At 38.2% G+C, this 18,572-nt stretch overlaps 1 protein-coding gene across 2 annotated transcripts; it reads left to right on the top strand.

Annotated features, from left to right (window-relative positions):
* The first annotated feature begins 70 nt into the window (after positions 1 to 70).
* On the top strand, positions 71 to 12,779 carry zgc:111976 (uncharacterized protein LOC553663 homolog). 2 transcript variants are annotated; one of them, XM_048174630.1, is made up of 17 exons: positions 71 to 270; positions 549 to 649; positions 2,833 to 2,908; positions 3,000 to 3,054; positions 5,926 to 6,058; positions 6,139 to 6,167; positions 6,267 to 6,338; positions 6,420 to 6,494; positions 6,576 to 6,652; positions 6,721 to 6,786; positions 7,590 to 7,701; positions 9,287 to 9,411; positions 9,517 to 9,632; positions 9,901 to 10,099; positions 10,220 to 10,321; positions 10,527 to 10,629; positions 12,340 to 12,779. In XM_048174630.1, the coding sequence occupies exons 1-17, from the start codon at positions 249 to 251 to the stop codon at positions 12,695 to 12,697; spliced, it is 1,821 nt and encodes a 606-aa protein (XP_048030587.1). In that variant the 5' UTR covers positions 71 to 248; the 3' UTR covers positions 12,698 to 12,779. The 2 variants fall into 2 exon arrangements, with proteins under 2 accessions (XP_048030587.1, XP_048030588.1); XM_048174631.1 differs by lacking the exon at positions 6,721 to 6,786.
* The last annotated feature ends 5,793 nt before the right edge of the window (positions 12,780 to 18,572 follow it).

Raw genomic sequence — 18,572 nt, 5'->3', positions numbered from 1 at the left:
AGCGCACGGCGGCTGTTTGCGCATGCGCATGCGCACGCAATCCCCCCTCCCTCCTTCGACGCCCGCCTCCAGATTCGGCGCTGATTAGAGTCGCGCGGGAACTTAATTAGCAGCCAGAAGACTAGTAGAAAGTCTTTTTGAAGTTTGAACGTTCATGTTTATACTTATCTTGGAGTAATATGTTCTTAATTTTGAGACTAATCTGTTGAACAGCAGTGTAAACGTAATTAACAAGTGTCCTGGCCAAAATGGAGTCCAAGAGCGAACGTGGTAAAGTGAAATCTCATATATTCGTTTAGACACAATCTTAAACCAGCATAAATTGCCTTGCTGGTCATAGTTGGTTTAAGCCGCTCTAAACTATTACTATTCAGCTGACAAGTTCCCAAATCCATAAACAAGCTGAAAGACCAGAAAACAAACGGCTTAGGCTGGTTTAGGATATGTTGTTGTTTGTTGTTGTTTCTTATGAAGAAGGCTATACAACAACAATTCTCAGAATAATCTCAATTAAAAACATGAAGTTGTTCACTGCTGGTCTTTCATAGGTCCTGCAAGTATGAAGACCAGAACCTTAATGTCTAACTTGAAGTCCAAATATGCTGATAAATCTTGGAATGAGACCATTCAACTGGTCCGAAGATGCATGGTAAGACATTTTGAGAAATACTACATCCAAGAATGAAAATTCTGTAATACATTCATTCGTCATTTCAGACCCATATGTCTTTTTTTCTGTGGAGCAGAAAAGGAGATATTTGTCAGAGCTGCTCTTTTCCATTCAGAATTTTCAGTCATGTGACTGGTGTGGAGACCTTGAGGACAAACCATTCATAGAACTGCAGCACGGGTTATTAAAGGATTGGTTTACTTTCAAATGAAGATTAGTCCAAGCTTTACTCACCCACAAGCTTTACTCACCCTCACTCACCTTAAACACAATCAGAGAAATATTAATAAATATCCTGACGCATCCAAGCTTTATAATGGCAGTGAATGGGACAAATGAGTATGAACTGTGCTTCCATCCACATCCATCCATCATAAACATACTCCATATGACTCTGGGGGGGTTAAAGGATTAGTTAACTTTTAAATAAAATTTTCCTGATAATTTACTCACCCCCATGTCATCCAAGATGTTCATGTCTGTCTGTCTTCGGTCAAAAAGAAATTAAGGTTTTTGATGAAATCATTTCAGGGTTATTCTCCTTACAGTGGACTTCAATGGCCTCCAGACGGTTGAAGGTCAAAATTACGGTTTCAGTGCAGCTTCAATAAGCTTTCAATGATGGCAGACGAGGAATAAGGGTATATGCTTTATAAACACAAAATATCGCCTTGCACGTACTTCCACTTTCCGTACTCTTCAAAAAGCTAATACTGTACTTCCTACACCTTTCCTATTCTACTTATGGAAAAAAACTAAACTGGCATCACGTTCGTTCCATAAGTAGAATAGGGAAGGCGTAGGACATACAGCGCAAGCGTTTTGAAGAATGCGGAAAGCGGAAGTACGTGAAAGGCGATATTTTGTGTTTATAAAGCGTATAGTTGTATTTTTTACGAAAGATAAAAGACCCTTATTCCTTGTCTGGTATCGTTTAAAGTCCTTTAAAGCTGCACTGAAACTGTAATTTTGACCTTCAACCATCTGGAGGCCATTGAAGTCCACTATATGGAGAAAAATCCTGGAATGTTTTCATCAAAAACTTTAATTTATTTTCGATTGATGAAAGAAAGACATGAACATCTTGGATGACATGGGGTGAGTAAATTATCAGGAAAATTTTATTTAAAAGTGGACTAATCCTTTAATAAAGGCCTTCTGAAATGATGCATTTGTGTTTTAAAAGTTATGAAGTAAAATAACTAGCTTCTGCCAGACCACCTTCCATATTTAATGTATGAAAAAAGTGTAAAACAGTTCAAAAAAACTTATGCTACGTCCTACACCTTCCCTATTTAACTTACGGAAAAAGTGTAACTGACGCAAAGCCAGTTTACACTTTCTTCATAACTTGAATACAGAAGGTATGACGGAAGCTAGATATTTTACTTCATAACTTGTTAAATATGGATTTATTTTTATTTTTTTTACACAAACCCATTGCTTCACTTCAGAAGGCCTTTAATAATATAAAAAAGGATAAAGAATATTAAGATTTCTCCAATTGTGTTCATCAGAAAGAAGAAAGTCCTATACATTTGAAAGTGAGCTAATCCTTTAAGGTTATTACGCTAATTGGTGCTTGCATTGTAAATGACCATCCAGCAGCTTTGACATTCTTCAAAACATCTCTTTTTGTGTTTCATGAAAGAAAGACAATCAAACAAGTTTGGAATGATGTGAGTGAGTAAATTAAGTCAGAAATTGTTTATATTACTTAAGTTCACATTACCCATCAAGCCAGATAACATGTATGCATGTTAAAGCAGAATGATGTCATGTGGAAGAGGTCGAGGTTGGGTCATTTATTGCGCATTAGCCAAATAGAGTCCTATCTTGGGTCTCGCAGTCATCACCCTCAGACGTTTGCCATTATGTGTGCACACAACCTTCCAAATCCATTCCAGATGTGGAGCTTAAGACTATTGTGGGTTGCCAAAATACTATGCTAACAGCAGGTCCCGCTCCAGAAATATGATTTAATCTGCGTTCTCTCTGAGCAGCTGTAAGGTGCATAATGGTATTTGTTGGTTGGAAAGTCGCTGCGTGTTACACTTGGGGTTGTATATTTGTCTGAGAAGGTCATTCCTTTAGGGCTTTTCAACATTTCTCAGTTTTTCTGTGGTGAGCAACAAGCAGCTGAGGAATATTTTTCATTGTAGGAAAAAACAAAAGGAGATGGGAGAGTTTGTGAGCCAATCGCAAAATGTCTTGAGAAGATCAATGAGGCACTCAATGGTGAGGATGTCCTTGAATTAAATTAATATAGTTCTTTGAATAACAAAAATTTATTTTTCTCTTTATGATTGTTTGTGTGTTTTGTCTGCAGTGTCTTCCTTGACAGCCATGGTGTCCAGACTAGAAATGATTGCCAAACAAAAAGGGTTTGAACTTTTCCTGGACATATTGCACTCAGATTACAACATTTTTATGCATTAACTCAGATAATTTGCAGGGAAAATGTTGCAGCGATATACTGTTTTCGAACATCTGACGCTGCCCCCACACTGCTGAGAGCAACGTTTAGATGAATATGTAAATATGTGCTGTGTGCTTTCCACTCAGTAACGAAATAAACACAACAAAAATGAGAGAACAGCAAGTCTTTTTCATAGAAAGCATAAAAGCAACAGATCATAATATCATGGGTATGTTAGTGCAAGCTAATTAGCACTCCGCTAAGTCACTTCTTGTTAATTTATATGGCATTTTATTCAATATATTGCCTACTGCCTTACGATCTCAAACATGAAATGAGTGCCTCATTTCAACAGAAATACAACTTCATTTTTTACTATAAAGCGGCTATCCAGTGTATTTGTTTTCACCCGTGGAGATCTTACCTCAACGGATGGATTTCCTCGTGAAAGGCGGAGCCTCAGCGCACTCCTCCTGTTACGTTATTGTTATGGACCAATGGTAGTACGAAGGTGTTTTGCAGCTGGTGCGAACTTTTCTTGTGAGTTCGCTTTGGCAAACCGTTTCGAACTTCCAAAACGAACTTCGTTTTGGCCTGATTTTGTTTGAAATTACATCACATCAGTTCGTTCTTCAATTTCATTTGAAGTATATCGACGTCTTTAAGCTGCAAATTTTGAGTTTGAGGCAGTATTTGTGTAAAACTATTGGTAGGAGGAAGGAATATTCGGGAAAACCTGTTTGAATACGATAATTTTCGCGATATGTTGATATAGAACATACACCTTTAAAGAATTGGTTCACTTCAGAATTAAAATTTCCTGATAATTTACTCACCCCCATGTCATCCAAGATGTTTGTTTTTCTTTGGGGATTTAGAGGAAAACATTCCAAGATTTTTCTCCATATAGTGGACTTCACCAGTTTCAGTGCAGCTTCAAATGGCTCTACACGATCCCAGCCAAGGAATAAGGGTCTTATCTAGTGAAACGATCGGTAATTTTCAAAAAAAAAAATAAATAAATAAATTATATCGATTTAACCACAAATGCTTATCTTGCACTAGTTGTGTGATACACCACGCATTACGTAATCACGTTGGAAAGTCACGCGTGATGTAGGTGGAAGTACCGATCCAATGTCTACAAAGCGAACATGCAAAGACTAGGTGAAACACCCTTTCCAAAAAAAAAAAAAAATAGGTAAAACAACAATATCGGACGATTTTGAAGTTGGAGGAAAAAATAAGATGGAGTTTTTCTTTCTGGTACTTTCCAGTAGTGATGGGAAGTTCGGATAATTTTACCGACTCGGACTTTTGAGTCTCGTTCAGCAAAATGAGCGAATCTTTTTTGTCATTTCGTTCATTGTTCATTTTAGCAAAATGTAATTAAAATGTTACGTGTTACTTCCCCAACACATCTACTACTTACGCAAACGTTGATCACACTACAAACAATACAAAACTACAATGCTATAAGATACAGAAAAGATTAATTCATTCTTTACCTGGGTCTTCAGTTTATGATAAGCTCACCTCACCTCTTCTCTGACAAGTCTTCGTGTTTAAGTCATTCCTTAATCACGTGGCAGACCCATAAGCTAAACCAATGCAGTCTGAGCCGGAAAGAGAATTGACTAGTTCTTTTCATGAGTCTTTCGGGTTTTGAGTCATTCCTTAATCACGTGACAGACCCATAAGCTATTTCTGACATTTTTGTCACTATGTTTTTGTTACTGTTTCTTGAAGATCTGTGGTGTTATTATTTTATAAATAAATATAACCCTGTTATAAATAAAATATTGATTAATTTGTCTTTTTGACTGTCTATTTGTACATAAACACTAGGCTATATAATAATTCAAGCCTACAATACAAAGTATATATAGCCTAGTTTGTTCATTTTTACTCCTATTTTGAGTTTGCTGGTGTAATAATTGCTTTTCCTAGGCAGTCTTGACATATTGGTCTAATATATGTATAAGAAGATTGCTCAAAAAGGACATAATGACACATTAAATGACATTGGTTTAGCGTATGGGTCTGTCACGTGATTAAGGAACGACTCAAAAACCCGAAAGACTCATGAGATGAACTAATCAATTCTCTTTCTGGCTCAGACTGCATTGACTGAAACAGGTGAACTACTACTAGCAGTACAGAACCTATAGAATATTGTGCATGCGCGACTGAACGAATCACCCCTCTAGACAACTCGTTCTTCCAGAGTTACATTAAAGATTTGTTCAAAATGAACGAATCATTTAAGAACTACACATCACTACTTTCCAGCGTGATTACGTAATGTGTGGTGCATCGCAGAGCTGTGCGAGACAAGCATTTGTGGTTAAAAAAATATATATATACACAATTTTTTTTTTTTCCCCCCCTTATTTCTTGGCTGGGATTGTGTAGAGTCCTTTGAAGCTGCACTGAAACTGCAGTTTGGACTTTCAACCCATTGCACCATAGAGAAGTCCACTATATGGAGAAAAATCCTGGAATGTTTTCCTCAAAAACCCTAATATCTTTTCGAGTGAAGAAAGAAAGACAAACATCTTGGATGACATGGGGGTGAGTAAATCATCAGGAAATTTGAATTCTGAAGTGAACTAATCCTTTAAGCTGTGTTGAATTGATTGTTCATATTAAGTTTCAGTGTTTGATTGTTTTTCAGACTGTATTGGCATAATCATCTTTGTTTCCATGCCTCCCAGTTTGATACTTTGTCAATATTGAATTAGATCACTATCATATTTCATTGCTTTTACTTCCTTAAAACTCGTTGTGCAGCTGGTTCTTGTCATTGAAGCTGACAGACTCCTGGTCTTTGTAGATTGGGGTCACATTTGAGCCCCACAGAGACGGTGTGTTATCTGACAGCAGACATGTTTTACATCGAGGTGGTGCTGCTGCCGGGAGGAAGGGTGGAAGATGTGAGGGCAGCACATCACGGTGAAGCTCCTGTGGTGAGACAAAGTGCTTTTAAATGTGTGGAAAAGATTCTGTGAGCTGCATTAATTTGTTTTGTATGTGTTTTTTTTTTAAGTCCAGCCCATCACTCCTTCAGTTGCTAAGGTAAATAGAAATGTTCTTTATTTCATAAGAAACATGCAGTATATTAAAATAAAGTTAGCCTATTTAGAATTGGAGAAAAAAGTAATCGTATTCCAACAGGATGAAGAAATTTCAAGAGTTCTCTCTAAAGTTGGATGACCTTGTCTCCTTTTACAACATCCAAGGAGAAAGGTATTGCCTTCTGCTATCTGATCAAGAGGTAACAATTGATATTATTTGTATATTTCTCTAAACATGAGTGTGCTCTGGCAGTGATGTCAAGGTTAAAGTCTACACTGCTCTTCGGCACCTGGAAACTGATCTCTTCAAAATATCCCATTTACCAAGGTGTGGGAAACTAGCATTAACAAGTTACATGTTTCAAGATGAATGTATCATATAATGTGATAATGCCTCTTATACTTGCAGATCTTTGAGAGAAAGTGACCTTCACATTGACCTCATTATGAATGGCAGGATTGGGAACGTCCAGCCTGGCAGAGATGGTACGTGAGGGAAAAACAGTGCTGTATCATGTTTTATGTATCATTCTTTCACGCCACTTTTCTCACAGGAAGTCCAATGACAATCGAGTACTACATAAGTCCATTAGATGTTCTCATGGGGTTGTCGGGCACAGGTATTAAAACATTACTTGTAACTTCTAATGCAGTGTTTATTATTATTTATATACTGTTATAGTACTTATTAACTTTTCAAAGTAGCTTATATTTTAACATTTTCATTATTATAAATCAATTCGCATAAAGGTGCTCTAAGTGATCCTGGGTGGAGTAACTTCCTGTTGACGTTCGAAGTGTTGTCAAACAAAACAGAGGCTAGCTAGACCCTCCCTCCTCCTCCTCCTCCTCCTCCCCCTCCCCTCTGTGCTTCCTGAAACAGTCATGAACGTGCATTTAAAATCATTCTTGTCGGTTATTGGCTGGAGCATGTTTATGTTTCGTGGTCCAGGCTGCACCAGTTTGTTTTTATTGCCGTTTTCGGAGCTTGTGGCGACTACAGAGACCGCGTTTTTTTTTTTTTTTTTTTTTACAGTGTGTTCAGGGGACAGGCAGCTAGCAGATAGTGAGATGTTTGCTGTATGTGACAACAAATGTTTTGGCCTAAAAACGCATGACATCACTTAGAGCACCTTTAAAGAGTTAGTTCACCCAAAAATGAAAATTCTGTCATTAAGAACTCACCATCATTTCTCACAGATTTCATCAAAAATGTCTTAATTTGTGTTCTGAAGATGAACAAAGGTCTTACAGATTTGGAACATGAGGGTGAGTAATAACAGAAATAACATTTTTGGGTGAACTAACCCTTTAATGTAATGTTCAGATGAAATGCAGAGCAACAAGTAAAATAATTTCCATGCTACTCTTACGATTCCAGTGTGGAAGCCTTGTGCTCATATTGTTATTGTATTCAATATAGGTGAGGTTAGTGGTGGCCGGGTGGCTTTGGTAACGGTGGGAAGCAGTGACGTCTCACACAGGCTGCAGATGCAATCGCTGATCTCTTCTCCACCCCAGGTCGACTCTTTTGGGTGAGTAGTGGAGTGTTTCTCACCAATCAGAAATGAGAGCCAGCAGCACTACAGATCATGTAAATAAGTAGTAAGCCATTATCACTTAATGCTTAGAGATTTTGCTGCTAACACAAGGGTTGCAGTTTCAAGTAGAGTCTGCCAAGGAACTGGTAAGTTGAAGTCAGGGTCCTGTTTACATCTGGTCACCTCATGTGTTTTTACTGTTTGGATAGCTATTCAATTTGTTAAAATGGTTTTTACACTTGGCCACATGAACGTGTGAAATCTAATCTTCAGTTCACATGTTATATGCAAATTCAACAGAATTCACGTCAACGAAAGCAACAGATAGGAGATTTTGTCATCAGCTAATTTCAAGGTTAAAGACCGCAATAGGAGAGAGCGCGGCATCAGCAATGCTAAGATCATTATCACTAATTTTAAAGGCACAATATGTAAGAGTTTTGGAATAAAATATCCAGAAACCACTAGAACAATGTTATATATTTTGTTGACTTGTGTATTTACATTATCCCAAATGTTTCAAAGAATGTTTAAATCCAGAGAAATAAGCATTTTTAACCAGGACACGGACCGTGTCCGTGCGTCGCCTATCAATCACATCATACCTGCATTACCCTCGGTTTCCGGTTTTATTTTGTAGAAACCATAGAAACACCAAAGACGCTTTTATATATTGTTTTATTAGACAGGTGAGCAACTGTTTGGATACATTCATTGACAGAAAACTAACCATGTTATATAACTCAACACAGTAAGTCTTATTGTTTAAATCTAGTTTTCTTTATTTACAGCGAGTACCATGTTTTACCATGGCTAATATTGATCTAGCTTACTGACGCCGAGCGAACGCACAGAGTAGCATTATAACAACTTTCAACACACAAATGTATCTAAAATGATCAACAGCACTGCTTTACCCCACATACGCTTGACCGGAAGAAGTGGAAGCGGTCGGCGGCGGCATAATAAAAGCTCCACTGCTCTTGAGCCATGTGTCACACTCGTTTCTTATTAGCAGTCGCACCAGCGGCCTTGTTCAGCTCCAGCAGCTTTCAGCCACACCCTGCTTCCTACTACAGTAATGTTAATTCTTTAATATATTTGCTCATCCATTAATGATTTCTGCCCGTGTCCTGTCAGATTCTTCTCCACTGGCTGTCGACGTAGTAAAAACACCTCCCATGATTCTTGAAATCAAGGCGTCATCAATCTATGCCTTTGTTTTGAATAAGCGACCTCTAGCGGCGAATATTACATATTGTGCCTTTAATGAAGATGATTGTGTATTGAGCATCTACGACACCAAACTTTCGGTTTAATTTATGACAGTTTGCACGGCGGCTCGGATTTAAATCCATCCCGAAAGCATTTTGGGTTTTTTTTACTCATGGACTTTTCATGATCAGATAGTTATCCAATCAGAGAAAACGCATGAAGTGACCAGGTGTAAAGAGGCCTCACTCTTTTAAACCTTCCCAGTTCTCTTTAACTGTAGTTTAACTCTATAGAGAGAAGAACGAATGGTACAATATTGTTTTTCTGACCCTTTATATCAGCCGAAATCTTTATTTTTCTGTAGGTTTCCAGTGTTTCAGCCGCTCACTGAATCCTGCTCAGAATTTCTCCCTGCTACCTTTCTTCTCAAACTACAGCCACCGTTACCCATGCTTAATTCCTTCATAGAGAAAATGGGCAAAATCACAGGTGCATTATACACTGGGACACTTAAAGATTTGTTCTATAAAAAAAATAGTTTTTGAACAATATCATGTATCTTTGCCAAGTAACCAGTCTCCTAACATTACTCAGATGGCGTTATGTCTGAGAAACACCTGCAGGTGGAGCCTCTACCCCAACTTCTCCTGAAGACCAACAAAAAGCAGAACTCCAAGATATCCTGGACAGACTGGGTTCAGTTTGTTGTGGTCTGTTTGCAACCCGAGCCACTATACTTTACATAAACAACTATGTTAGCCATGATATAACTATTTATTACACAGAGACATATTCAGAGCTGTTGTTTTGTTCATTACTGGCTACTGTTGCAGAGCGTTGTTTGCATTGAATTGTACTTGTCATTCTTTGATGCTAGAAGAGTGTTTACTTTGGGACAGCAGAAGCAGCCCTTCATTGATTTTGCTCTTCTCCGTTTCGGTCTTATTTTCCTTGGTTACCGTCTTTCACATTTCTCAGCCATTGCCTGCCTCTGAGTACCACAGTTATGTGTTCCCTGGGGCCGAATGGGGCCGCGAGTCATGCAAAGGAGCCTTAATTCACACAGTCCCCTTCGATCACCCCGGCCACGTCCCTGCCTTACTGGATGTCCTTCGCCATCAGGCTGCCATCAATGTCCTACTGGCAAGCTGTTTCAGTAACCACAACCAACTCATAGGTTATTAATACAACTTATTCATGCATTCAGCTGGCAGTGGCCAGGCAACATGTTCTCTTGCCAATCGGTCTCATTTGCCATAATATAAGCTTTTCCCTTCTCACTTTTCTTATACTGTAGATGCTGGCTTACAGTATGACCTGAGATGTGAGGTCCTTCCAGAATCAGACCACTGCCTTTCTGTTACATTCAGCCTTGATGATGGCAACCACCTGGCTGTTCGTAAGGACCCATTCACACTCTGTGCTATATTGGGGGGTTATGCATGATGTACAATGGATTCGCTATACAGTATAGTCTATAATATTAAAACTTTAAGGGAATTCATTGCATGCTAACTGAACTGTTTTGCATCATATTTTGGCACATCTGTGGAAACTATCAGCATATGTTCAGTACTGAAAATGTCATGTTTCCTGTACTATAGTTCAGGTGATGGTGGTGGACTCTAATCAGGTGAGCTGCAGACTTCTGATGCCTGATTTTGTGGATCATAAATTGGATGACTATATATCCAGAGTCCTTATGCGGTACGTCCAACATTTTGCTGTTTGCAACACCACTCCACATGCTCACAGATTATGGTAATGTCATTTTGCATTTGGAGATGGTTAAAATGAATGTGAAAAACTTACTTGATACTTAAAGAGTTAGTTCACCAAAAAATCAAAATTATTCCATAATTTACTCACCCTCAAGCCATCCTAGGTGTATATGACTTTCTTCTGTCAGCCAAACACAATCTGAGTTATTTAAAAAAAAAAAAATATCCTGGCTCTTCCAAGCTTTATAATGGGAGTGAATAGTAACTTAGATTTTGAAGCCCAAAAAAGAGCAACCGTCCATCATAAAAGTAACCCATACGACTCGAGGGACTTAATAAAGGCCTTCTGGTGCGAAGCGATGCATTTTTGTAAGAAAAATATCCATATTTATAACTTTATAAACTATAATGACCATATGAAAGTCTAGTTCCGGCGGAAGAGTGGACGTATTGACGAACACAGAAGCGCAGAGGATGAATTAGAAGTCTAAAATGAGAATTTTAATTTTATCGATACACCGGAACTCGACTCTCTCAGATGGCTGTTACCAAAAAGCTAGTGATTTACAAGTTGTTTATATGGATTTTAAATGAATTAAATTATATGGATTTTTCTTACAAAAATGCATTGCTTCAGAAGGCCTTTATTAACCCCCTGGAGTCATAAGGATGACTTTTATGATGGATGGAGGTACTTTTTTGGGCTTCAAAATCTTAAGTTACTATTCACTCCCATTATAAAGCTTGGAAGAGCCAGGATATTTTTTTAAAATAACTCTTATTGTGTTTGGCTGACAGAAGAAAGTCATATACACCTAGGGTGGCTTGAGGGTGAGTAAATGATGGGATAATTTGAACCCTTTACAGGGATAGTTCACCCAAAAATGAAAATTGTCATCAGGTACTTAGAGCGAGGCGTCAAGGGGCATGTTTTATTCATATACACGTTATGTAGGTAGCTATAAAGTTCATTCTATTCTTCTCCTAGTTCAACAGCGACTTATGTATTTCGGGAGAAATTTGTGGATTTACGTAATGTTGATCCAAAGATCCGATTGTTTTTTTTTCAAAAAGTTCATAAAGAAATCCATACGAGTGGAGCAGTTTAATACCATCTTCTGAAGAGACACGATCACTGTTTTTTTTTTTATATATGATGAACACATTTATTTTAGGATTTTTTTTTGCACATACAGTAAACATTGATAAGTGCACATAAATGGAGCACATCAGAAATGATCAATGGAAGCACAAAAGAGTTTGGGGACAGAAATCTCAGGATTGATTAAAAATATTTTTGTGTTTTGAAGATGAACAAAGTCTTAATGGTTTAATGGCAGAATCATTTCTGAGGGGGAATCTATTCCTTTATAGCAAAATGAGATGCTTTCCAAAATGAAGCTTATGGACAGACCCACATGTAATCCTCAGAAAGATTAAACACCCTCTTATTCAAAACTTTCTTTACATCCTGACCGTCCAGACCTTCCATGTTTACTAAATATTTGGGCTAATTTGATTGCTTTCACCTACCTGTAATGGTGTAGTTGTCACAGATTTTGATGTTTGAAACAAACTACAACAAAAAACAGTGCTTTTAAAATTGAGCCTTGTCCTGAACTGCAGCTTGTAGAAACTTTCTCTGTTAATGAATCCTCATTCATCCAAGTTTGAATTTTTTTTTTTTTTTCTACAGATGCATGTCCATCCCCATCACAATGAGGGCCATACGCAGGAAAGTGTCCAGCCTGACAACCCATCCCTTACCTGCAGCTGACCCAGAGCTCACCACTGCAATGGAGAGCACATCAACTCCTCACTCGGGCGAATCTGTTCCAGAGATCATCAGTGCTGTCTATCCATCTGCCTCAGTCTCCCGTGAGGCCGTTGAGGAGGAGAGGATGGCCTCTTCTCCAGGCTACTATGTTATGTCTGTTGCTTCCCCAGTGGCTGATAATGTGAATACAGATGCTGTTGCTAACCCTTCCCCCTGTGCCTCTCTGGGTGTCTATTCACACTGGGTGACTAGTGGACTTCCTGCAGAGCTTCTATAGTAGGAGCGATTTTACTAAAGAGAATATTTTAAGAGATTTCTATTTTAGACAAATCTTAAATAAAGGTGTTATTTTAAAGTCACCATGAAATCAAAATTAACTTTTTATTTTTTTGGAATACTGCAGTATTCATTATAAATTATCTATACACATCATTGTTTTTAAGTCATGTGCCTCATAATATTTCATCAAAATAACTTCCCCTCCCTTTTGCAGTGACTTATCTTCTGTAAAGAAAAGGGTGGGGCAACCTGTCACTCACACCCAAATCCACCAATAGCAAACCACAACCATCCGATCAATCCCCGCCCTACATTCTTATTTCAGAAGCCGTTTCACCTGGATATACATCACAAAAAGGGAGAAAAGAATAAGAGCTTATAGACCTTATGCGGCCGAGAAACAAGCGCGCAGCCATCTTTAAAATTTGGTCTTTGAACTTCTGTATTTGCGGTAGCTCTGTGTAATTCTATTGCATTGCTGTTGAAGAGTAATTAGCTGGTGAAGTGGGTTTATTTATTGTAATGTTAACGAAAGTCGTCATGAGCATTGTAATGTTTGTCATAACAAATGTCAGTAGACTGGGAAGATTTTAAAATGAGTAGTTCATTCATAAATCTGTAAGACCTTACCTTCATGCTGTGGAAATACAAACTAGAGGACAGAACATATGTTGCTCAGCCCATTTTCAGTGCTGCACTTAAGCTCTACAAAATGTGGTTTTCTATCATGAATTGAGGTCTGAATTTCTTTAGTCAACAAGAAATCATAGCTGTTCCTGGTCATATTGTATAAGCGGCTGTGTATGGGACACCCTTAGTATTTCAGCAAGGGTCTGAAATTAACACTTGCCAAGTAGCAAATGTGAGTAAAGATTGTGTGAATTTGAAAACACAACATGTGCCAAACCATCTTCTCAAATTGTAATGAGAATAGTTTATAAATCTGTGGTCAACAAGAGAAGCTTTGCAAGGAAATTGCAAGGAAAAATGTGCAATTTTTTATGTCAGAAATAAGCTTCCATAAATATTAGAACTGTAATGTTCTGTACAATTTTTCAACCACTGCTGAGGAAACAAAGTCAAACTGCCATATATTTAAGAGAGTCATGTGTGAAGCCATTTTATATTTTGAGCCTAACCAAAGTTTAAGTAAAATCTCCTTGTTTTAATTTATGTTAGCGATTGTAACTTAACTAAATTAAAGTGCACAAGTTACCAAATTTTATTTGGGAACTGCAATATTAAAACACGTCTGCTTGTAGGCTGCTATGTGGTCCTGAATATCTTGCTCCAGGAATTTTAGAGCCATATGCCTACATTTCAACATTTAAGCATACTTAAAAATGAGTGTAACTACGCCTACACTATATTTTTTTACCTAAGAATTGTATTTAAAAAAATAAAAGTAGTTTCAAAGAATATTTTCTGTATGATAATGTGAAGCACATGCAGAACATCCAAAGTTCAGTTAATACAGGCACACAACCAATACAATAATCCACATCCTGCTTCAAATGTCACATCTGTGGTGAGATTAAAATTCAAGGCCATGGAAAAGTATTTGACAGCATGAGACCCTCTGCTTGACAAAATCATAAGTGGTCACATTTATTGTTAAAAGCATTGCATATAGCCTAGTATTGTTGCTTTTTTGACAGCTGTATTACTGCATCATACTATGCTAATAAATAGGGACACATTAAGTATTGTTTGGCAGTGATACAGTCTACTTCAAAACAACTAACGTTATGAAATACTGTTAAATAGAAATTATTTGACAGCATTCATGTTTTTGTATGATATAGGCTATTCAGTGAATGAACAAACTATATGAGATCATATAAACGCGATTGTAACACTTTTACGAAGAAGAGCTTGATTAATAGTTCATGCAATGTTTAAATGATCTTTTAATAAGCCTACCCATGTGTACACGTTAATTCATGCTATTCATCTCACATTTATACCGCAAATTAAGCCACTCTTACCGGGAAAGAACGTGAATCGACACCGTGGATGACAAGGCATTGATTCGTCAACCAGAGATCACGATACGACGCTTTCCCGAATGCTAAAAGTACAGTAAAAAACCGCATACGCAGAAGCCACGCCCACAGACCGAAATCACCCCAAGCAGCAGACGCCGTGACGTCACAGTTCGATTTTAGAACGCGACGCCACACTGTTATAAAGCTCTATAATGATTCAGTTTGCTCATTCTGCATCACTTTGCCTTTGTTCACATTTCACCGATTCTGGATTTCAGTTACCTTCAGCATGGGACAACACATTTCTTGTTGTTGTACAGTTGACACTGTCAGTGTGAACAGTTTACAGGACTGTACACTGCAACAATCAAACACTAATACAGTGGAAACCCATCCACATCCAATTGGTGGCGAAAAAGTGAAAGAGAGGAAAACGAGATCTTGTAAGTTTCTCTCTTTACTTCGGAGAGCTGGAAAAAAATTCAAGACCAGCTCAGGTCAGGGTGAAAAAGAGGAGAAGGATGCTGATGCGACTGTCGTACCAGCTGCAAGAAGTACTGATGGTAAATGTCATGTCCATGTGGCAGGGCTCTACACTTTTTTGTATGTTTTTGGGGGTACATCAAAGTCTGTAACTTAAAATGTGTTGCAATACAACAGGGGTGCCCAATCCTGTTCCTGGAGATCTACCTACCTGCAAAGTTTAGCTCCAACGCTGATAAAACACACCTGAATCAGTTAATTAAGATCTTCAGGAGCACTTGATAATTACAGACAGGTGTGTTGAGCAAGGCTGGACCTAAACTTTGCCGGTAGGTAGATCTCCAGGAACAGGATTGGGCACTCCTGCAATACAAGATAGATATATGCTTTTATATAAATGTAGCATGGTGGCATGAGACTTGGCAACCTTGATTGAGAAATGGGCATTATAATTGATGAACTTTAATTAAATATTTTCATCAATAAATAGATGTATTTAGAAATAAATTTTTAATTTTTACCTCACATTTTTATTGGTGTTATGTGCTGCCATTTGTGAATTTAACATTAATGATGTTCTCCTTTAGATCAGACTTCTCAGCATATCACTAACAGTGACCCCGAGGACGATGATTACTGGTGTGACACCGGCTTCCAAGACTTAGTCGGCGATTTGTCCGAATGTAGTCATGCCGTTCAAGTTACAGACCGTACCACGTCCGACTGTGGTGTCACCAGCAGTGTTGCCGCAATGAAGTCATTTACTGGTCACTCTGAAGACGATGATTACTGGTGTGATGGCAGCTTCCAAGATTTATTGGGCGATTACTTGCCCGAATGGAGTGCTGCCAACCTCCAGGATTTTCATCTGTCCAGCCCTCTACAACCTTTATTTTGCACCTGACTCCAGTCCTCAACCTCCATGTTGCAACTGACTCCAGTGCGGTGACTTGTGAAGTGGGGCTGTTGAAGTAAACAATAGGGCGCCTGACTCCCATGTTGGAGACCACGGTTCGAATCCCGCTCTGGGGTGCGTTTCCCAAAGCGAACTATGGTCGCAAGTTCCGTCGTTACCAATAGAGTTCAATGGGACTTACGACCATGGTTCACCAACGATGCTTTCGGGAAACGCACCCCTGAGCGGGACCTGGATGGGAGTGAGGTTCAGGGGGGTGAGTGTAACAGACGTAAGCTAGTAATAGCTGTGCATGGAAACCTCACTCCCCTGAACTCAAGAGGCGCTCTGGCGACGGATGCTAGAGGCTGCTGTCTTTAGCTTCCTTATAGAGCGTCCGACTCCCATACCAGAGACCACGCTCGGAGCGGGTCCAGTAGAACCGGTTACACACTGGCATATCTTATCAGTGCCATTGTTTTGTCTCAAAATGCCCACCAGTAATATTTAAAAGGCATGTTAAAAAGCTACTTAAATGTCCATATTGAACTACGGCCTAATCCTGGCTTAATATAAGCCCTGTTTGTGAAACCAGGCCATAATGTAGTCATTTAGAGTGTACTTGGTGAAGTTTTCCTCATTATCTTCACTTGGAATGTTTTCATGACCACACTCCGTGGTGTCCACCAGCTCATTAGCTGTTTTCTTAATAAGTTCTTATTATTGCTATATAATTAATATAATATAATTAATATAATTGTTACAAATAAATATAATTTTTTTAATAATTGTTTGTGTTTGTGTGTGTGTTTCCTTTCTGCTATCAACTGTCTTGTTTGGACACTTTAAGTAGCCAGAGTAATAACTGATTACATGTAATCTGGATTATGTAATCAAATTAAGTACTTGTAATTAAAGTATATTATATTTTAAAATACTCGTATTCAGACTACAGTTATTTTTTATTGATTACATGGTTACAACAATGGCAGTTAAATATTCATAATTCATTGATTCTCCATACTACTACTTTTTTATCTATTAAAATTTCCTTTCTAAAACGTCTACTGCTTAAATACGTTCAGAAGGTTGTCCAGGTTTGTGGAATTGACCCTTCGCTGGGAGTCTGATTGACAAGTAATCTAACCAATCATAACACCTAATCCGCCATTTTGTCTGACAAAGCAATCAGGAGTTAGAAGATTAACCTCGGTGGACTTGAACTTGAAAAATGGTTTGTACTGACGTCTTTCTGTGTTTGAAACAACATTCCTTCTGATGTCCATTCATGTTTATTTGATGCTATAAATTGAGATGATCGGTTCACGAGCTGCTTGAGCTGAGGCGCTACAGCGATCTGTCACGACACATTAAAGAGCCACAAAACGTTTTTTATTGTTTGAATTTCTTAAAAAAGCTGGGACTTTGTTTAATATCATAAGTAACCTGCTCTGTCTTGTCTGTCGACATGTTGTCAGTGTCCTCTTTGCTCCACAATGTATTTTTCACTGTTTGTGGCATGACAGCACCATGGCTTGTTGGACAAAGCAACAGTAACTAATCGGGGTGGGTCTTTGCGAAGGGTCAATTGCACCCACAGACCAGCCACTAGTCATGTGACTATCAATGAATACTGAGACCCACACAGCATTTGATCACTGGGTTTACAGAAAGCATTTCACTTTTAACAAATGTTTTCCCAACATCGCAACACTGCATATCTAATCAATTTCTGATTAACACATTAATTAATATTTGAATTATCACTCAGTGTCATTGAGTCATTTAACCATGCATTAATGTCTTTGGAAGGCTTTTGTCTTTCAAACACATTAAAATGTACAAATTCACGTCATTTCATATTTACATGCAATGCAGGGATTCCCCAACTTTTTTTGTCAGCTAAATTTTTTTGACCCAAATATATGTACTTGTACCCCCTGAGATTTTACTTGGTAAGTCAGATCAATAAATAATAAAACTGTCAATAAAAATAATAATAATAAAAAATAATAATAAAATTAAGTTACTGGTTCTCTGGTGGTATCAACAAAATAACGACTTATTTAGTGATGGCCGATTTCAAAACACTGCTTCAGGAAGCATCGGATCATAAATGAATCAGTGTATCGAATCTGCTGTTCGGAGCGCCAAAGTCACATGATTTCAGCCGTTGGCAGTTTGACACGCAATCTGAATCATGATTCGATACACTGATTCATTGCTCCGATGCTTCATGAAGCAGTGTTTTATCACTATATAAGTCGTTATTTTGTTTTTTTTGGTGCACCAAAAATATTCTCGTCGCTTTATAATATTAATATTGAGCCACTGTACTCACATGAACCGATTTAAATATGTTCTTAGTACCTTTATGGATCTTGAGAGAGGAAATGTCATTGCTCCCTATGAAGGCCTCACGGAGCCACAAAAAATATCTTAATTTGTGTTCCGAAGATTAACGAAGATCTTACGGGTGTGGAACGGCATGAGGGTGAACTAACCCT

Source organism: Megalobrama amblycephala, linkage group LG22, assembly GCF_018812025.1.
Source record: "Megalobrama amblycephala isolate DHTTF-2021 linkage group LG22, ASM1881202v1, whole genome shotgun sequence".
NCBI classification, from domain to species: domain Eukaryota; kingdom Metazoa; phylum Chordata; class Actinopteri; order Cypriniformes; family Xenocyprididae; genus Megalobrama; species Megalobrama amblycephala.
The sequence above is the reverse complement of the archived record's forward strand: the minus strand, read 5'-3'. Positions and strand labels throughout refer to the sequence as shown.